Source organism: Pistacia vera, unplaced genomic scaffold, assembly GCF_008641045.1.
Source record: "Pistacia vera cultivar Batoury unplaced genomic scaffold, PisVer_v2 Contig4, whole genome shotgun sequence".
Classification (NCBI taxonomy): Eukaryota; Viridiplantae; Streptophyta; class Magnoliopsida; order Sapindales; family Anacardiaceae; genus Pistacia; species Pistacia vera.
In genome coordinates this window covers 583,651-605,549 of record NW_022196223.1, presented here as the reverse complement: position 1 = coordinate 605,549, position 21,899 = coordinate 583,651, and the positions used below count along the sequence as shown (strand labels likewise).

Genomic DNA, 21,899 nt, shown 5'->3' with positions numbered 1-21,899 from the left:
AATATAGGATAAATTCTTTCTACCTTAATAATCATATTCTCTCTTTACATGTTTCCTTATGTTAGTATGATTTTCTTTATTTCCTTTATCATTTATTCGGAAAATTATGATTGTATTTAAAAAAAAAATATATTATCAAGGGAGAGATATTTAAAACCCCCGAGGTTTGGTCGAATCTATTAACCCCCTCAAGTATTGGTTAGCTTTTCGTTAGTTTTAAAATAATAGTGTTGAGTGACGTTAATGCCCTCCTTCCCACCTAATAGGTCATCAGCTTACTCCAAACCCCCATTCCCACGCGATCACATCATCACTATTACCCAATCCAACCATCACTAGCCAACATACTGATCTTAACCAAAAATCATCACCAATATAATCACTATTATCAAGCAACCCAGATAAACAAAAATCCACAACAACCTCAAATGAAGTTTTTCTAGCTCAACAATTGGAGATCATACTAAATTTAACAATCAAAAGTTTAATTAGTATCCTATTCAAGGCAATTGTAGAGGTCAATTAAATAACAATACAAAACATAAAACCTCATCCCCAACTATTCAGGCCTCTATAATTGGATAGTAAAACATCACATCTCTTGGTTAGCTTCCTGTAAATTCCTGAAAATGTCTCCAGCTTGTGCTTTGTGTTGCTTCTCTTTCTTTTTGTCCTCTCCATTGAATTTCTTTTCTAGCTCTTGAACAAGGTGCACATGAATCTTACATTAATTAGCTTTCCTCAGTCGATGAGGAACATAAACAACAATGGCTTTCAGATTTCCATAAACATCCATTTGAATTGATTGATTAATGAAAAGATCTTTCAAGTCACTTTTCAACTCTTGGTAGGTATTCTCCAATGTAAAACTCTGATATGGCAAATACTCCTGATATGAGGTTAAAAAATTAATGCCAAATAATTAAATCTCCAACTACCCAAATGCTATGGCCACTTAATCAACATGAGATACAACAATATATGTCTTATGCATTTAAGACATATTTATTTATTATCGGGGGTGAGGGGGAGGGGGAGGGGGTGAATATGAGGTTAAAAAATTAATACGAAATAATTAAATCTTCAACTACCCAAATGCTATAAACACTTAGGGGGTGTTTGTCTGAACTTATGAAAATTAACTTATAAGCAACAAATGCTTATAAGTTAACTTATAAGCATTTAAAATTTTAAGCAATTACGTGTTTGGTTAAAGTACTTATAAGTGACTGATAAGTAGTTGACGTGTTTGGTAAAATATGACTTATAAGTATATTTTATTATAAAATAACTAAAAAAAGTATTATATTAAATAAGGGTATACTATGGAATTTTAAAATTAAACAAGGATAATGTAGTAATATACTTGGTCAAACTAACTTATAAGCAGAGTGCTTATAAGAAAAAAAAAAAAAAGTACCTCCCCCTAACTTAAAGACATCTATTGTTTAGGGTTTGAATATGAGGTTAAAAATTTAATGCGGAATAATTAAATCTCCAACTACCCAAATGCTATGGACACTTAATCAACATGAGAGACAACAATAGATGTGCAATAAATGAATTCCCTTAATGAGCAATATACTATAATAAATAAAATTGTCTTAAATGCATAAGACAAATATAAACATTAAATAAACAATAAATAAGAGTAGAAAAATGCTCAGAAATTTATAATGGTTTGGAGCTATATCCACAAGCCTCTAACATTCACTTTTTCAAGGCAACCTCCTTGAAGTTCCACTAGAATCAGATTTCGCCTTTACACTAGTTTGACATGATTTCACCTCTACAATAGTTTGATAGGATCTTGCCTTTAGTTTTACAGGATTTCACCCACAAGATTGATAATAAAGTGTTTGTGAGTGGTTGCCTCTAAGTTAGGCTTATTGTGACGCTTTTCAAGCATTTCATCAAACACTTGGTGTGCGTCACCCTGACATTCTAGAACCTTCCGGAATACTCTTGTATATGCTAGAATCTTATAATTAATACGGTAGTTGGTATGTGGTAGTTTGGAGTTAGCTAATCTCCACCATTGATTTCGGGAGATCTAGACCGTCCATTGTAAGCTCCAACTACTATAAAAGGGGGAGGCCTTCATTTGGCCAAACCATCCAAGAATTGTAAAGTTCTCTCATTAGTAAAGAGTTCTGTTCTAGAATCTTTTATGAGTGAGTTTGTGTGAGTGTTTTCTTACTTGCAGGGCTAGAAGCGTGAACAAGCAAGGCTGACTTAGGGCAATCATCGGGAGATTAGCACCTAAGGTTGCACGAGTCCGAAGGGAAGCAATCGGGTTGTGAAATTTGGTATTAGAGGGGGAAGATTCTTGGTTCAAGATGTCGTCCGAAGTTTGTCATGAAGAGCAAAGGGGGAGGGAGGCCAATCCTAACCTCAACACCTCCAAGAAGAACTCTTGAGGAGGGAAGGACAAGTCCGTGGACGTGATAGCCTCCATGGAAGCACGGGTGATGTGCAACTAGTTGAATGTTGCCGAAGTGAAGGAACACCTCGACGTCTTCGATCAAAAGATGGACGATATGGAAGGCATGGTCGAAACCATAGGAGAGTTTCGCCAAGATATTGTCGAGAAGCACCAAGCCTTTGCGGAGTTCTAATCAGTGGTGTTGGACTCTCTCAGGGCATTACAAGCTCAAATAGAAGAGCTCCGATTGGGTTTAGAGGAAAGCAAGGGCGATTGGGCATTTTACAAGAAGGCAGTGGCAAACGGGGTCGTCACCAATGCCGCACCTCCCGTAAGGGTCGAAGTTCTAAGACCGCGGAAGAATGGGGGAAAATGGGATGCCCAAAAGCTGGAGAACTTTCTATGGTTCATGGAGAGGTACTTTGAAGCTACTAATGCCCAAAGTGAGTAGGGGAGGGTGAACATTGCAACCGGGTACCTTAAGGATCATGCAATCGCATGGTGACAGCGAAAGCATGCCAAAATTGTACAAGGTACGTGCATCATCAACACTTGGGAGTTGCTCAAGTGTGAGATAAAAAAACAATTATACCCGGGCAACGTGGCATATGAAGCATGAAAGAAGATACGGGAGCTTAAGCACATGGGGCCTATTTCCAGGTATGTGGACGAGTTCTCTAAACTTATGCTTCAAGTTGATAATATGAACTTGAAAGATTTTCTATACAATTTTATGGACGGGCTCCAACCCTGGGCATAAAGGGAGCTCCAAAGGCATCAAGTAACCAATATCTCCACCGCCCTTACTGAAGCCGACACCCTTGTTGAGTTTCGCAAGGGCGAGTCATCCAAGCCGAAGAAAGATGGCAAGTCTGATTATGACAAAGGTGGGGGAGGAAAGGGAGACAAACCATCCCACCGAGAAAAGGGAGACAAGCTGCCTCATAAGACGGAATGGCGGAAAGATGGCAATAAGGAATACAAGCACCAGGAGAATTGTTATCTTTGTGATGGGGATCATTGAATCTGGGATTGCCCCAAGCGCAAGGCCTTCAATACCATGTTCGAAGAGAAGCAACCTGAGACATCCACATTCGAGACCGTCAATATAGGGTGCCTCCAACTTCTCAATGCCTTAAAGATGAAACCCGCATAACCCAAAGTTCAAGATAAGTCCTTCATGCATGTCGAAGCCATCATCAATGGGAAGAAAGTTCAAGCCTTATTGGACACAGGTGCTTCCCACAACTTCATTAAAGATAGCGAGGTGAGACGGTTAGGCCTCAAGGTGGAGAAATTAGACGTTTGGCTCAAGACGGTTAATGCTGAAGCGAAACCACTTGAGGGCGTGGCTCAGAATGTTGAGCTACATCTTGGCACATGGAGCGGCAAGGCCAAGTATTTCTCTAAACTTGATTTGAGATTGGGGTATTACCAAGTGCAGATTGTGGAGGGGGATGAGTCGAAGATCGCATGTGTGACGCGTTACGGAGCCTTTGAGTTCAAAGTCATGCCATTCGGCCTCACTAATGCTCCTGCCACATTTTGCACCCTCATGAACCACATCTTCCATCCATACCTTGATCGGTTCGTGGTGGTCTATCTCGAAGACATTGTGGTGTACAATAATACTCTTGAGGAGCATGCCGAACACTTGTAGATAATTTTTCGAGTGTTGCAAGAAAATAAGTTATATGTCAAGCGGGAGAAGTGTTCATTTGCCAAGCCAGAGGTAGAGTTTCTCGGCCACAAGATCACAGATGGGAAGCTCATCGTGGATAAAGCCAAAGTGAAGGTTATTGCGGAGTAAGAAGGCCCAACAAAGGTTACGGAGTTACGCTCTTTCTTGGGCCTCGTCAACTATTATCGAAGATTCATCAAAGGCTATTCCACCATTGCTGCACCACTCACGGATTTGCTTAAGAAGACGAACAAATGGGAGTGGACGGTTGATCGCCAACATGCCTTTAATTCTTTGAAGAGGGCCATCATGGAAGAACCAGTGTTAGCATTGCCCAACCATGCCTAACCATTTGAGGTACATACTAATACATCTGATTTTGCTATTGGAGGTGTGTTAATACAGGATAAACATCCTATAGCATTTGAAAGCCGAAAGCTCAATGATACGGAGCGATGATATACGGTGTAAGAGAAAGAGATGGCAGTCACAGTGCATTGTCTACGCACTTGGCGGCATTATTTACTTGGGTCCAAGTTCTTAGTGAAGACGGATAATGTAGCAACAAGTTACTTCCAGAGTTAGAAGAAACTCAGCCCCAAGCAAGCTAGACGACAAGATTTCTTGGCCGAGTTTGACTATGTGTTGGAGTACAAGCCTGGGAAAGCCAACTTGGTGGCGGATGCATTGAGTTGGAAAGCCGAGTTTGCAGCCATAAGCAAGATACAAGGGGACCTCCTCAAGCTCAGAAATGAGAGTCTCGAACATGATACATTGGCCAAACAACTCATTTCCTTACCTCCAGATGGCAAGACCAAGCGTTTTTGGGTAGAAGATGACCTCCTGTACACCAAAGGGAGAAGGATGTATATTCCGAAATGGGAAAATTTGCGGAGGAACTTGATCAAGGAATGTCATGACACCAAATGGGTCGGACATCTCGGACAAAAGCGCACTAGAGCACTATTAGAGGTAGCTTATTATTGGTCACAAATGCGGGACGATGTGGAACAATTTGTAAGAATTTGTCTTATATGTCAACAAGATAAGGTGGAACTCCGAAGCCCCGCTGGATTGTTGGAACCATTACCCACACCAAGCAAATCATGAGAGAGCATCTTAATAGATTTCATAGTGTGCTTACCAAAATTCGAGGGGTTTACTATCATTATCGTTCTGGTGGACAGGTTGTCGAAGTATGCTACCTTCATCCTCGCACCAAAGGAATGTACAGCGAAAGACACGGCCAAGCTCTTCTTCAAATATGTGATGAAGTATTAGGGTCTTCCGAAGTCTATCATCAAAGATCAAAACAGTCGGTTCATAAGGAGATTTTGGACTGAGTTTTTTAAACTTATGGGGTCAGCATTACACTTCTCCACAACTTTTACCCTCAAACCGATGGGCAGACCGAGAGAGTGAATGCTTTGCTAGAGATATATCTGCGACACTTTGTGAGTGCTAACCAACTTGATTAGGCAAAGTTGATTGATGTTGCCCAATTCTCATACAACTTGCAAAGAAGTGAAGCCACTAACAAGAGCCCATTTGAGATAGTGACAGATCCCGCACACCTTGGGTACCAATTATAAGGGGAGCAGCCCCACGGCATTCAAAGTTACTAAGTCATGGTATGAGCAAGCAGACATCATACGGGCGTATCTTGACAAAGCAACCAAGAAAACGAAGAAGTGGCAGACAAGAAGCGGAGGCATGTGGAGTATAATGTGAGAGATTTAGTACTTGTCAAAATCCTCCCATCACAATACAAGTCCACCTGGCCACTACACAAAGCCCTTGTTCGAAGATATGAGGGGTCATTTCCCATAATCAAGAGGGTCGGTAATGTATCTTACAAGCTTGAATTGCCCTCTTGGTTGAGACTTCATCCGGTCTACTATGTGAGTTATTTGAAGCCGTACCATGAAGATGTAGAAGATCCGGGAAGGGGAGAATTAAAACGGGCATCATTTGGCAACACCAAGTTTTATGACAAGGAGGTGGAGTGTGTGTTAGCCGATCGTGTCATTTGACAAAAAGACCATCCTCCAAGTCGAGAATACTTTGTCAAATCGAAGGGGTTACCAAACAGTGAAGCTAGTTGGGAACCCAAAGATGCATTGTGATAATTCAAAGATAAGGTCCAAGAATTCCACGAAGAGTCGACGAAGACATCTCCGGATTAGGTGGGGGAGAATGTGACGCCTTTTAAACATTTTACCAAACACTTGGTTTGCGTCACTCCGACATTCTAGAACCTTCCGGAATACTCTTGTATATGCTAGAATCTTATAATTAATAAGGTATTTGGTAGGTGGTAGTTGGTAGGTGATAATTTGGAGTTAGCTAATATCCACCGTTGATTTCTAATATCCACCGTTGATTTCGGGAGATCTAGACCATCCATTATAAGCTCCAACTATTATAAAATGGGGAGGCCTTCGTTTGACCAAACCATCCAAGAATTGTAAATTTCTCTCATTAATAAAGAGTTCTCTTCTAGCCTCTTTTGTGAGTGAGTTTGTGTGAGTGTTTTCTTACTTGCAGGGCTAGAAGCGTGAACAAGCAAGGTTGACTTAGGGCAATCGTCGAGAGATTAGCACCTAAGGTCGCACGAGTCTAAAGGGAAGTAATCGGGTCGTGACATTATGCACACAATATAAGTTTTAAAGTGCTTTCTAAAGATTTTAAGGAATGAGTACAAATGAGAGTTGTTGATTTGGATTTTTGAGCTCTAGTTGTTATGTGAGAATGTTATTGATGTTTAGTCACTTCTATCTCTCTTGCCTTTTTTTTTTTTTTTGGGTGTAATAAATCTCTGAATTTATATCTCACCAACCCTTTTGAAAAATAGAATTGTTATTGCATTTAATGCACTTTTGCAAAGCTATAGAATTCAGAGGAACGAACGTTCCACCGTTACGAATGATCGTTCTTGACACCAACAAACATTTTTTTGTTGAATTCGAGGCATTTAGAATGCTCGTTCCCTTTATTGAATGTGACGTTTCCCAATCGCGAACAGGCATCCCTTGTTTGGAACGATCATTCATCTTTAGGTCTTTAAAGTGTAGAAACTTCTAGAAGCATGAACGGTTTCCTGGAAGGATGTTGTTCCTTTATGGAATAATCTTTGGTGAATTCTAGAACAGGCGTTCGTTGAAGTTGTTTGGGTTTGACACTTGAATTCTAAAACTTGATTTGAACGCGAAACTTCGAAGTAGAAAATCTAGAGTTTGAATAGAATGAGCATTCCACCACTTGGAACAGACGTTCCTTTTGTGATCGCAAATTTCTGTAAAGATTCCAGAAGGATAAACAATGAATGGAACGATGTCGTTCATATTAAACATGCATGATGGACAGTCGTTCATTCTGATTGTTCTTTCTCTAAATGTGTTCTTCAGTCTTCTCGCTTAAGTGTTCAGATATGCTTGGAACGGGCGCTTGATTTGGTGATTACATTTGGAATGGCTTGAGCACCTTTGGCATGAATTTGGTAGAACCTTGAACGTGCATGAGGAGCAATGTCATTCCATGTTGAATGGCTTTATGGGAAATTAACCAGAGTAGGAACGGGCGTTCGATTGAAGAAATCTACATTTTTATTTTGGTAATGATTTAAGTTATACCTCTGCATTTTTGTTAAATTTCAATCAATCTTTTGATTAGTTTTGGCACATCAAAACACATGAGGGCTCAACAATCTCCTCCTTTTTGATTGATGACAAAACTAAGCAAAAATTGAGTTTTACATTATAAACATATCTTATAGACAAAATGCAAAACCAAAAGCAAAACTCCCTTGAAAATAAGCATCTTTGTTAACCAATTTCAAGCCAAAGAAATTGAGCAAAAACTCCCCTGCACAACAAGCTATCACAATATAAGCACAACTCAATTTTTCTCCTTACATCAATTTCTTCTTATTTCTACACCAACTCAATTTTTTCTCACTCTTCTCCCTTTTTTTTTTTTTTGTCATCAAACAAATAAAAAGAGACAAGTTCAAGTGTCCCAAAGGACACAAATGTTCCCCTATGTGCAGAAAAAAAAAAAAAAGACAAAAAATATTAGAGTCAAAAGTACGGCATGAGAAAAATTTAGGACACTAAAGCTTGGATGGTTTTGGAGGTGGCATAGAGTATCTAAGGCAACAAAACTTCTCAGTGTGTTAAACCAATGATTCAGTGGGGTTTGTGTGTAAAAAAATGAGGTATAAAGCAATAAGTGTGTAAAGAAAATAGAGAAATAGATAAGAGAGATTTTTAAAGTGGTTCGGAAGCAATAAGCAATTCCCACTTCCACTGTTATTTTATTGATGAGGTTATAAAACAAGAATATCTCTCATAGTAAGAAGATTTCCATATCCCCCTATTTGGAATGAGAACTCCATATTTATAGTGTTCTGGAGGTAACCTTGGATGTAAAATAATTCACATGCACTTGGACACGTGGCGTCGCATTTTTGCCTGGGTGGATGAAGCAACCCCCATGTAGGCGGACACATGGAAAGACACTAAAGTCGCATTCTTATTGGCGAAGCAATCTTCGTGTGGGGAGGGCACACTGTCCTAATAAGGGCGACTTCATTTCTTTCTCTGCAAGCTTACATAGAGAATTTGGAATGAGAAATATGATTAAGTATTTGTAAAATTTTTCCATATAATACTTGTGTAAGGGGGAGAAATGCTTGTGAAAAGGAAGCTATTTGTGCATTATAAGTTTGTAAAAGGGGGAGACATTATATGCTCATTGTTAAGGGGAGTTTTGCATTTTCATATTGATTTTGAATTTCAAATTGAGTTCAATACAAATTTTGCTTTGTTTTTTCATCAATAAAAAAGGGGGAGATTGTTAGACCCTTGTGTGTTTTGATGTGTCAAAACTAGCAAAATAATTGTATACGAACTAACAAAATTCTAAGGCATGATATAAGTCATGATGAAAAATGAAAATGCAAAAATTAAGCTTGGAACGCTCGTTCATGAAAGAGGAATGCTCAGTCCCAACTCTAGGCAAATCGTTCCTTATGGAACGACCTTGTTCCCTAAGTTGTTACACATTCTGTCCAATATGAGCAAAACTCCAGGTAAGCCATTCCATACTAAACGATCTTGTTCCTCTGGTTGTTCATCATTCTACGCCGTTCCAAGAGAAGGAATGCTCGTACCTCAAATCCTTAAGTTGTTGCGAAGAGTAATGACACCGTTCTACAACCTGTTACACATTCTAAAAAAATTGCACAATTTGGTGATCAAGGATGGAACACCCTTTCAAGGAGAAAGAACACTCATTCCTAGGCAATGAACGACTGTCCTCAAGAATGGAATGCCTATTACCAAATGTAGAATTCAAATTTTATTATTGTTGGAGTCAGGAACGTCTGTTTCTATGTATTTTGCAACAAAGTTGAAATTCGAAGCCTTCCCCAATGGCTCTATTAGACTCCAAACCAATTTAGGGTATATAAAAAAAGTTTGAAGAGGAGAAAAAAAAATAAAAAAAAATAGAACAAGTACAAAAAACAAGCCATACATTTTTGCAAGATCAAAATCACTCTTTGAGCTTAAATTTTATATTCTTTCATCATTTACTCTCTTAGATCCTCATTCAATATTTTTTAGAGAGTTCATTTGTAAAAAAAATTGTCTATCAGCCTAGTTGAGAGGTGAAAACCCACACAAACATTTTTCATTCATCTTCATTTGGCGCAATCCTATAAAACTAGTGTAGTTGGCGAGATCCTGCAAAATTAGTGGCGAAATCCTGTAAAATTACTATATATTGGCGATGTCCAAGTCTAGTGGAACCTTGAGGACATTGCCTTGAGGAAGTAGACGTAGGAGGCTCTTGATCACAACTCTGAACCACAATAAACTCTTTGAGCATCTCTCTTCCCTACTCTTTTACTTTTCCTGCACTTATGTTGTTTACATTTTTCTTACATTATGTACTAAATTTTAATTTTGCAATTAAGTTTAATTATTCCTATTCACCCCCCTCTAGGAATAGTTGCCATATAGGGTTTTACAAATCTTGAAGCACTTGTTAAGAAGCATAGTTTGCATATTAACATGCTAATGATTATTGTTTTGGCCAATAATGTGTTGAGGAGCACGGTCTACATGATAATATCCTAATAACTTTTTATAATCTAAAGTAGAAACAAAGAAATTTCTTTTCCTATTAGGTCAAAAGAAAAATCATGTCATAACTTTTAGGTTTCAAGAAGAGTTTGAAATGGTTTTCTTCTTTGTAGGAAAGAAAAATGTGTGAGAAAAATTGGGTACAATCGAGTCAAGGGTTTTAGATTTTTATTTTCTTTTATATATTTTGTTAATGTAGGTGCCCTAGATATAATCCTATTTGTATATTTGACTCATTGTAATATCATGTTAATTATCAATAAAGACACATTTTACTATATCATGTCATTCATATTATTTTATGCATTGATATATGTCCTTAGGATGGTAGAACCATGATGAGGAAATCAAGTGTTTTAAAACTTGATTGTGAGGACCCTTTGATCACATGTGGTGTCCATTCTAGAAACATCTGTAACCTCAGTATTATTTTAACCAAGGGCACGATAGTACGGTAAGGTTATCATAGCGTTGTTGCTTGTTGTATGCAATTTCACTAGATTGACCATCTAAAAGATTCCATATGGATGGTAACCCTAGTGTCTAAGGAATATATCCTAATGGATGTTGGTGCATGTGATCCTTAGACTTGAGATCACCAGAGCGCCTTGTGTAAATATTGGTGCAGTTTGACGTTAGTCTAACGTAGTCCTTTTCAAGATTATCAATATGGTGGTGGTTGACTACATTGAGAAGTATACTATGGCTATGGTGGATTGACAAATGATCCGTCACTCCTGGGTACATGAGTAGTTATCTCAGTGAGCTATTCGGTAAATGGCAACAATTGTAAATATGTGACCATAGTGGAATTGAGCTTTTGCTCAAATCCAATTTTGTTTGGTTGTTAGCCGAATAACCGAATGCCAACATATCAAGGAAATATATTTAAAGTTGACACTATTTCTATACTTCAACCTTGATGATATAACAGTTGATGAAGGGATTGGATTGCATGGTAACCATACCGTTGACATGTAGTATTTCATTAAATCTCTATCTGTTGGGTAACCATGATGCCTTCTTAGAGGTCAATCTTTGTTTGTGTATGGAGAGCTAATTAGTTGATGCTTACTTACGATTCCATCCATTATCAACATGATAGGGAGCCTACGGGTCACACACTAAGAAGACAATTTAAGGTAAATAATATTTTGGGGTGCATTTTCATCTTTTTAGATGGATGGGTATTTTGGTAATTTTATTGTGCAATTAAATTTGTTGAGGTTGTAGCCTGTGTCCAATTTTGACATTAGAATTAATTTAGCGAAATTATAATTGTATTTATTAGAATTAATATTAATATTAATGATAATAATAAAATTGATATATTATACTATTCTACCTAGGAATAGGGTTATTCTAATTCTAAGGTGGAATAGGGTTTTAATTATGCTATATAAGCATAATTAAAAATAAGGGTTAATGAGTTTTTTTTAGCCCTAGCCGATTCTTGTGAAGGGAATTGAAAAATTCTCCCTCAAAATTTGAGCCCCAATTTGATTCCTTGAAGCAAAAATATTTTAATCTAGCAGTGTTCTTGCTTTTGTGTGGATATCATGTGTGCAATTTTACACTTGAATCGAGTTGCGAAATCAAATCAGAGTTAATTGAAAGAGCCATCAAAAGAAGTTATACAATAATCCTTTATTTTAATTATAATTGAATCATATGTATCAATCTATGATCTTGGATTTAGGGTTTTTGTCGAATTTTTTGTTTTGTTTTGTTTTATTTCACTACTTGATTCAACAAATCCTTGCATATTTTCTCTACAATCTATGAGGTGAGTAAGCTATGTGATCTTAAGGTTTCTACAATTTTCTTTAATAACATAGCTACCCCTAGCACTATTAAAAAAATTCATCATTAGCAGTTGCAAATGCTAACTCCATCCAACTTTTGTTAGAGTTTGTATGAGAAATGACTATATTACCCTTAAACTAAAGTTGAAAAACAATATAAACCCATTTTTAATAACGAAAACTACCAAAACACTTAAATTCCTAATGGAAATTAACCAAAAACCCTAATTGTGACCCAAACCCATCCTCCCCACAAGCATACCTACATCCACCCCTAACCTCCACTTTCCCCATTTTAAGAGGTGGCAGTGGTAGTTTTGTTAGGTTGAGGCTCGAGGTAGCAACAACCTTGCTTGAGGCCATCCCTAAGGCTGTAAGGACCTCACTTTTGATCAATGTTTTGAAAACCAAACCTGACCAGTCCGACTGGTCTTTTTTCTGATCCAAGATTTCAATTTCACTATTCATTCAAATCCTTAGTTTGATCGTCGGTGAAGTGCCGGAGTTAGAGAGCTTTTGTAAAGTGGAGGCCGGTGATTCAAGGGGTAGTGTTAGATTGAATTTTCGATACCAGAATAAGCCAGAATTTGACCGAAAAATTCAACCCAATATGGGAGTCACGACTGCGAACGGGGGGCTACCAAGTGTCGGGGTTAGAGGGGTTTTGTAGAGTGGAGACCGGTGGTTTAGGTGGTGGTGTTTGATTGAATTTTGGAGGCCAGAATAAACTAGAATTTGGTCAAAAAAATCAACCCAATCATGTTGGTGTTCGCGAGTCACGACCAGCAAATGGAGGGCTACCAAGTTCTAGGGTTAGAGGGATTTTGTAGAGTGGAGGACAGTGATTCAGGTGGTGGTGTCAGATTGAATTTTGGCAGCCAGAATCACCCGGAATTTGGCCAGAAACGTCAAAACCCAAACAGGTCACAAGGGTATATTTGCTATATTTTAAACCTCTAAGGACTGCAAAGTAGTTTTTAGGGGTGTGTTTATAAAAATTTAAATTTTTTGGACCACCGAAAAACTGGTGGTTTAACCGGTTAGACCGGTCAAACCATGAATCGGGACCTTGACCGAGTCAAGGCCCAATACGGTTTTCAGAACATTGCTTTTGGTCGCCTTGGAGGCTGTTATGATCTTGCTTCATACCTCCACCTTGCGGGGTTGTGACGACCTTGCTTTATGTCACCACCTTGACCTCAAGTGAGGCTGTTATAATCGTTGTCATGCAAGGTCGTTACTTTCGACCTTGCTTTTACATTTTTTTTATTATTAATATATTTATTAACTGTTTTGGTGGATGTGTGTGCATTTCTTGTTGGAGGAGTTGGGTGTTTGTGCTCGTGTTGATGGAGGAGATGGGCTATTGTGGAGGAGAAGCTGGGGATAGGGGTAATTGTGAGAGAAATGAAATTTATGGGTTCGATTTAAGTTTTGTGGGCTTAGATTAAGAGAAAGTGATAGTTAAGAATTTGACATAATTATGGTGGGTTTTGTTTACGTCAAAGTGTTAAATGATAGTCTTGCCCCTCAAATACTTATAGAAGTTGAATGGATTTAGTATTTGGGGGTATCGATGATGCATTTTCGGACTCTGTTACGGGTAGTTTAATTAAAATGTTAACAAGTTTCATGCAGGTGATGGTTTTGAATAAAACTAGGGTGATATTTAATTTTTTCCCTATCATAAATCGTGATTGTATATTGCATTACTGGAGATTCCCATCTAAGAAAGGAAAGATAAGAAGAAAACAAAGTGCTATCGCTTTTCTAAGGAAAATTCGATAGTCCACTACACCGTATAACTTTTAATCTCAATGGATGTTTGGATACGCAGCTCCCATGCCTTACATGTCCTTCTCACTCAAGTCCACACCACACAATAAAGTCATAAAAACTACTTCCAGATACAAAGCACATATAAATAAGTTTTTACTTAGGTACACATATGTCACTAAGTTTTTGGTAGTATGAAAAACTATATATATAANTAAATTAAGAGAAAGTGATAGTTAAGAATTTGACATAATTATGGTGGGTTTTGTTTACGTCCAAGCGTTAAATGATAGTCTTGCCCCTCAAATACTTAAGAAGTTGAATGGATTTAGTATTTGGGGGTATCGATGATGCATTTTCGGACTCTGTTACGGGTAGTTTAATTAAAATGTTAACAAGTTTCATGCAGGTGATGGTTTTGAATAAAACTAGGGTGATATTTAATTTTTCCCCTATTATAAATCGTGATTGTATATTGCATTAATGGAGATTCCCATCTAAGAAAGGAAAGATAAGAAGAAAACAAAGTGCTATCGCTTTTCAAAGGAAAATTCGATAGTCCACTACACTGTATAACTTTTAATCTCAATGGATTTTTGGATACTTAGCTCCCATGCCTTACATTTCCTTCTCACTCAAGTCCACACCACACAATAAAGTCATAAAAACTACTTCCAGATACAAAGCACATATAAATAAGTTTTTACTTAGTTACACATATGTCACTAAGTTTTTGGTAGTATGAAAAACTATATATATAAATCACCCTTCAGTGTTCAAGTGATTGAATAGAGATTTTTACGGCTTTACTCAAAATATTTTAAATTTGATTTACCTCGATTATTAATAGGGATGATTACTAGAAAGTTTACTCGATTGTCAACGTTAGGATTAGTTAATGTACACACGATCCGAACATCCCAGTAAAATATATATATATATATATATACCTAGCTCATTAATTAGTTATTTTGACTTATTTACCTTGAAGTTAGTGTAATTACAATTAGATAGGAGGTAATTATCTTCGCCATCACTAACTCAATTCATTAATCTTCACCTAAAACATGTACTTCCAACCATATAAATATTTTAAATTATATAAATACTTTATGTCAAGACACCTTCATGTGGGATGTGGCACCCTTCTTTTCCAGATTTTTACTGTTCACGCGGTTTGTGGGATCAACAGCACCGCGTATCTTCTACATTGAAACATCAACACCACCTCTTTTTACTCAACAAATTGAAACCCTCACCTAACACTTATCTTCTCTTCGTTATCTTCTGTTCATCTTACAAGAAGATATGGAGATCATTTCCGTTTTGTTTTTTCTTCTTCTTTTTATTGCTAGCCTTTTTCATATTTTCTTTCGTTTTCCAACCAACAAGGTCCATGCATGGATCAACTCTTTCTTCACTAAAACTTGTCCAAAAACAAACACCACTGTTGCCGCTGCTAGTGCTCGACAAGTTTCGGAATCTCCCAAAGAAAGGAAGAGTAGTAGTGGATATAAGAAAGTTGAGCTGAAAAGGGTATTTGCCACCTTTGACAAGAACGGTGATGAGTTTATAACAAAGCAAGAGCTTCGAGAGTCGTTGAAGAATCTGAGTATCTTGGTTACAGAGAAGGAAGTAGAAGAAATGGTAGTGAAAGTTGATGCTAATGGAGATGGGTTGATTGACTTTGATGAGTTCTGCATGTTGTACGAGGCTATGATTGGGCATCAAGATCATGGAGCTTCAGGGAAGATCGAAGAAGTTTTTGATCAAGAGGAGGATTTAAAGGAGGCTTTTGATGTGTTTGATAAAGATAAAGATGGGTTAATTTCAGTGGAGGAGTTGGGTTTTGTTTTGTCTTCGTTAGGTTTAAAAGAAGGGAAGAAGATTGAGAATTGCAAAGAGATGATCAGGAGGGTTGATAGTGATGGAGATGGTATGGTTAATTTCGATGAGTTCCGGAGGATGATGAAGCCTGGAGGAAAGCTTGTTGCAGCCTTCTGATTCTCAATGGAGTCTAAGTCCAACCTTACTAGCCGGAGGTAATTTGGAGTTTCTGTTACATGAAAGAGGAGAAACAAAATTCAGATACAACAATAAAAGTGTTTTTAACCTTCTTCTTAAAAATGTTTGGCTTCAACCTCACATGTATCGTGCAGTACATATGTAAAGGCTCAGGGTTTCAAAATGTTTGATATATTTTATAAATTTTTCTTTCGTTTTTCCTGGAGTTCAACCATGGATGAATGCAGGAGCATAGGATTGTGTAATATTTTTAATCAAGCGGATAGATTTTTGATCTTCAAGCTTGATATTGATGCCAGTAGGTACATATAATTAGAACTTTGATGTATGCCATGTAAAGACCTTGCTTTTAAGGTACACATTTGTTAGTAATATATCAGTCTCAATTAGTTTGCTAGTAAGACCACAAATATGTAAGGGTAATTGTATCTTCTGTTATCAATCCACACTTAAACATTTTGCAGAAAGGGGGAATCAAATTAGTTGTGGTGTCCCAGTAAAATCAGCTTTTCTTCAATTTCCAAAGGAATTCAATATTCTGCAAAGCAGGGGGAGTTAATTATGCTGTCCAAAAGTATTCCAAGGCAGAGAAAGGTGTATGATGAAAGCAACCTGAAAGAAAACCTTGCCTGTGTTGCAAGGAAATCTAAAATTGCCAGCCACACAGACCAATGATAGGGTTTTTCTTTTGCTGATTGTGCAAACAAGGCGTGGAACCCACCAGAGAAGTAGCAAACGCTGACCGATGGGACCTCAACCCAAGCAGTAACATAATCAATTCCCAATACTGGAGGTAGAAGACTTAAAGCTGGAATCCTCTCATTTTGTTTCTTGTTTTTAACTTCAAACAACGGGTTCCAACTTCCAATTCAATCTTCATATCCCAAACACTAATTGACCCATCATTTACTACTTTATTTTATCATAAACATTTTAGATACGTTTCGGACACATCGCAATTTCTATGTTATCTACAGATAATGCGAAATCATGCCACCAAGATTCACTTTCACTAATTTAGTGATAACATGCTGTCCAAGAGCTTATTATATATTTATAATTTTTACTTCTTCAATTAGTCATCCACCACCAATGCTTTTGTATCATATCAGTGCTACAGATAACTACTAATAGAAAGTCTATGAATATCGTATCCACTTCAAATCAATTACAGCAACAACAAAAACAAGAACTTAACAATCTTCTTGATAGGCTTTTGATAAATCCATCTCTTAGGACATGTAATCCCTTTATGAAAAATGCACTAAATGACAACAGGATTCAAAATTCAACACCCTGCATATCACACTGCTACCACTTTCCTGTTGTGCTCAAAAGGTGCATTTTTTTTATATTCTATCCACAGAGCCAACTCAATATTTTAAACAATTATTAGAAAACATCCGGGTGGAAACGCCCTGGGATAGAGTTGCTCTGCTCCGCTTGCTTCAGGTGCATTGTCAATGCATAGTTGTTCACCTGGTAGGGCATCATACAATCAAACAAAAGTTACAAGTTAGACTCCCATAGGCATGAAAAGAAGCATGAGATATGTTTTTCAACCATTTAATGAGAAGGTTCAATGATACATTCAATATAACTGTGGTAGTATGTGTCTGTGAGCCTGACCTCTAGTGTTCTCAACTGCTCCTGGTACTGGGACACTAACTGCTTTAGGTGCTGCAACTCCTGGCTCCGATCTTCATACTCCTTCTGACGTTCATGCTGAATAGCCACAGCTCTCTTGAGAACAATATTTTCCTGAATAAGTGCTTCCACTTGTTCCTTTAGTATCTTATTTTCCTATAACAAGGCAAGCAACATCAATAAAACCTTAATAAGTCATTTATCACAGCCAAACCCCCTCTGGCACCAATTTCAACTATAAACCAACAAAAACAGGTAATATAGAATGGCCTTCGACAGTAACCAACCTCGTGAAAGCTTTGGGCAGCCTCAGCACTAGCACGTGCACAGATGGACTTCTCCAAAACCTCTAATGCTCTAGAAGCACGGGCTCTGGCATCATCAATGTTGGAAGCACTCATCATTTCTCTAACAAAATGCTCAACCCATTCCACACCATCCAGTTGAATGACCTTTGAAGCAGATGGATACTCAGTAGGGGGAACCTCTCCATTAACTGTTGCTGAGCCTGCAAGAGAAAATTGCTCTTCCTGTTGAGAACTTCCAATGCAATTAAATTTAACATCACAAGGATCAACATCTGGAACGGCATTACATCTATTAAATCCTAGCATTAATTATTGTTATACTGTTGCACTGAATGATAATAAAATCATAGTCCAAGAGTCTGGGTAATCATACTTTTTTGCACAGTATTTAAAAGGCACTGTACTCTGCAGGTCAGTGTGACCTTCCGACCAACCTATGACTAAAATATCCGTAGAAGGGGATAGGGCTAGGCAAAGCAAAAAGGGTTTTCCATGAATGGGAAATGAAAATTATTAGCCGCACACGAAGCTTGTAAGTAAGTGATCGTCAATGAGCAAGGAATATCCGTCTTTCGGCTAAATATGATGTATTGAACTCATAATTCGTTAAATGTTTTTTTATCAATGTCAACCAAGTATCGTAAGTGAATTGTTCTCGGTTGTTCAATAATTTGATAATTTTGTTTTCTTTAGTTGGTGGGGCGCCACTTTGTGGGTGGTTAGGTTTACTGGTGGAAGAAGTACTTCTAAGCAATCAACTAACATAAGCCCTTCTGTACAACTGTACAACAGTCAATTTCAGTTTCTTGGTGCCTAAAAATCTCTGTACAGCACCTTGACTTTCTTCCCGCCCAATAAGAGTTGCCTTGGAGCATTATGGCAACCCTTTGTCCCAGAAGTTATTCCGCCTCATAAATTTCTCTTGACAGCAAGTTTGGAAATCACTTTCAATCATTAAGGTCAAGGTATTCAATTACCAATTAAGAATTTTGGTGGGATATGTAAAAATTTAGTTTTCCAAACATGTTAACAAATAAAGTAGGCATAAACAATTCTCAAAGCTGAAAGCTTATTCCTACATTTGCAGGTTATGAAAAGTAATTCAGTTTCTATTAAAAAGATAACTAACCAAGTCTAGGAATGACTGGTTATGACTGAAGATTGCTTAAATTTCATCTAATAAGGAACAAACTTTATGAAATCAAAGCTCAAAGCTTGGAAAAAAGCCCTGATACAAGACAAAGCAGACGGCTTAAATGACATATTATTCTCAGTCATAACAACCTCACCTTAGTTTCTCACCTCAGAGAACCAAGATGTGCCAGTATATGTATGGATGTCTAAGGAACATATCAAGAAGAACATATATCACAAATAATGGAACAGCTCAAAGAATATAAGGAAAAATAAGCTGCGGCATGAAATGGCGAAAAACTATGAAGGGATCATCTAGGCAAATATTAATGAGATCTGAGAAGAAGATGTTGCTAGATTTGAGATTTAAAAGTACAAAAGAAAGAGAAGTGTGATAGGAACCCACTCCAATAACTCAACAATTTGGGTTGGGCCATGGGTCTTTCACGGGCTTGGGTAGAACTCTCCTTGGAAAACCGGCTTGCCAAGGGAGGATGCCCAAACCTTTATAACCCACATGCCCACCCTTTTCCCTTTCAATGTGGGATCCTAACAAAGTGCAAACAAATCCAATCAGGTAAAGACCCAATAAGAGTACATTTATAAATCAGCAGTGTTGAAGACTTGAAGGTATTTTCAGCGGTGTTGGTGAACAACGATGCAAATAGAAACTGACAAGCCAGTCACAAATGACATCGAGGTGTCAGCACTATCGTTGAAGTAGTAAGACTGGGCATAAATGAACTCCCTTCTACAGAGGAGCTCAAAACACAGAAAAAAAGGCCTGATGTGAGAAAATATTTTAGAAGCTAAGGGAAACAACAAGAAAATACTTGTGGTGATCAAGAGTAACTGAAATTTGTTGAAAACAAAATATAAAAAGCAAGTAAAGAAATGCAGACATTCACAGATGAACTTGAAGAAGAAAGTTATTCACCTGACACTCAACAAAGTAACTTAGCATACCTTGCAGGAAATGCTTAGGAAACCAACAATCAGTAACGAAGCCTACAGGCAAGAGTAGCACCTTTACAAATTAAAAAAATAAACATCGGTACATTATAAACCCATGACCGCTTGAAATTAGCTAAGTTTTGAGCTTCAGAAATTTGGTTTGGGCCTAAAGCTCTGGCTGCCTAAGTGATTAGAAAACAAAGCATAAACCCTAATCTTTCAGAATAGGACCAGAAGACATACCCATAACATTTAAATTTCATGACATACATTAAAAGAAAAGCTACAACTGATCACTACCAATTTTTTTAAACCAGACGTATTAATGCCAGACAAGTCGATAAATTAAAGTCAGAAACTGTCTAAGAAGAGAATTTCTAATTGAAAAAGTCAAATGTGAGAACCATACAGGAAAAATACTTATTATACATAGAAAAACAATAGAGAAAGATGATTCACGAGATGAAAACAAAACTGATGAGTCAATGGCCTGCGATTGATTTATTAACAACATTAAACCGATGTGTGAAGTAGAACGAATCAACAAGCATATGAGCAGTTCTAAGGTCACAATCATGAAATGTTATAATGTCAATGTCATATACGCATCTTGGACAGGAAAACCACAATTAATGGAGCAACTCAAATAAACAAGGGAGATAAATTATCTGGATAAACAAGAGAACAATCACAAAATTTGGCTCTCATAAACAAGGACAAAAGCAACATCTGCCACACTTTCATAAAGAAAAGAATCTTTGTAAAGCCAGAATAGTAAATTGGCTGCAGTTAGTTTATTGAAAACCTTACCTAGCGGATGAAGCTGAAAGTTGGCTTCTGAGGCCTCGTTCCGATCAGCAGATCCCAAACGAAGCTCGTTCAAACTTCTAATAGCCGAATTCAAATCATCTCCACATTCTTCAAGCGCTTTCTCAAGAAGCTAAAAAAAATGACAAATTCCAAACAAAAACAATTATTAATCAATCAATCAGTCAATAAATTCATTGATTGAATTACTAAGATATATATAAAGCTAACCTGCTTGTCCATGTGAGGGAAAATAGCAGCGAGCTGATCGAAGATATGGGAAGAAGGAGCAGGAGGAGAGAGATTGGAAGAAAAAGAGGAGAAGCGCACAGGAGAAGAAGAAGAACAACGAATTCTTTTAGAAACAGGAGGAGATGCAGCTATATCTTCAAAGAAGGATCTCTTTCCGCACAGAATTGCAGACATGTTTTAGCTTCCGTCTGCTCTGTAATTTCTCCTCTCCTATCTCTACTCAGTTCCCCCCTTCTTCTCTTTCATGCAGCGATCCCAATTTCTTCTTCTTATTAGATATAAAATAAAATAATAAAACTCAACCGAACAACAGAAATGTTGAAATTACTAAGGAATCAATCAATCAATGAGTAAATTAGGTTTGAAGAAGGATGATTAGGGATTGGGCAATTGAATAAACAAAGAGGAATTGTTGCATTTGGTCGGTTCGGGTTAGAGTTTCGTCTGGTTATGATAAACTTTAGCTTTCGCATATGCGACGCCCCAACCCCAACCTTAGTGGTTAATACACGTAAGCGCAACTTTGGATTGATCGGGGATTTCAAAGGGAACGTGTTCGGACTCGATCCCATCAGGTATTCTTAGAACGTGGGAAACGGGGAGTTTTGACCTTTTCATTTAATTTTTTAATTTCTTTTATGATGATGACAAAACGGCCCTCCGCACGGGCGGAATTACACATGCCCAGACGAGGTTTAGCCTCAATATAAGTGTTATCCTTGTTTTGAACAATCATCAAAGTTTCACCTATTTTCCAAGCTTCATCGTTCAATTTAACAGGAAAAAGACATTACCCAATACATAAAGCCCTCAAAAAAATCAGACATATATATAATTTTTTATGGCTATTATAAATTGGAATTGAAAAATACTTTTCTATTAAACTAAGGAAAAAAAGACATAAATTTCATCTGTATAAATAAATGTACACCTTTA

General features: G+C 37.5%; 2 protein-coding genes across 2 annotated transcripts; one reads left to right on the top strand and one right to left on the bottom strand.

The window, feature by feature from the left end:
- Positions 1-14,995: 14,995 nt before the first annotated feature.
- On the top strand, positions 14,996-16,059 carry LOC116141453 (calmodulin-like protein 7). Its single transcript, XM_031426951.1, has one exon. The coding sequence runs from the start codon at positions 15,145-15,147 to the stop codon at positions 15,838-15,840; it is 696 nt and encodes a 231-aa protein (XP_031282811.1). The 5' UTR covers positions 14,996-15,144; the 3' UTR covers positions 15,841-16,059.
- An 853-nt stretch (positions 16,060-16,912) lies between these two features.
- Positions 16,913-21,444, bottom strand: LOC116141452. Its single transcript, XM_031426949.1, has 5 exons — positions 20,943-21,444; positions 20,715-20,844; positions 17,796-18,016; positions 17,491-17,664; positions 16,913-17,340 (listed from the first exon to the last, which is right to left on the bottom strand). Exons 1-5 carry the CDS (start codon positions 21,135-21,137, stop codon positions 17,254-17,256), a joined length of 807 nt encoding a protein of 268 aa, XP_031282809.1. The 5' UTR covers positions 21,138-21,444; the 3' UTR covers positions 16,913-17,253.
- Positions 21,445-21,899: the final 455 nt, after the last annotated feature.

Coding starts and splice junctions, on each gene's coding strand:
- LOC116141452 (XM_031426949.1), bottom strand. CDS start 21,137: ATGTCTGCAATTCTGTGCGGAAAGAGATCCTTCTTTGAAGATATAGCT. Junction 20,845..20,942: donor TCCCTCACATGGACAAGCAG/GTTAGCTTTATA, acceptor CATTTTTTTTAG/CTTCTTGAGAAAGCGCTTGA. Junction 18,017..20,714: donor CTTTCAGCTTCATCCGCTAG/GTAAGGTTTTCA, acceptor TTTCTCTTGCAG/GCTCAGCAACAGTTAATGGA.
- LOC116141453 (XM_031426951.1), top strand. CDS start 15,145: ATGGAGATCATTTCCGTTTTGTTTTTTCTTCTTCTTTTTATTGCTAGC.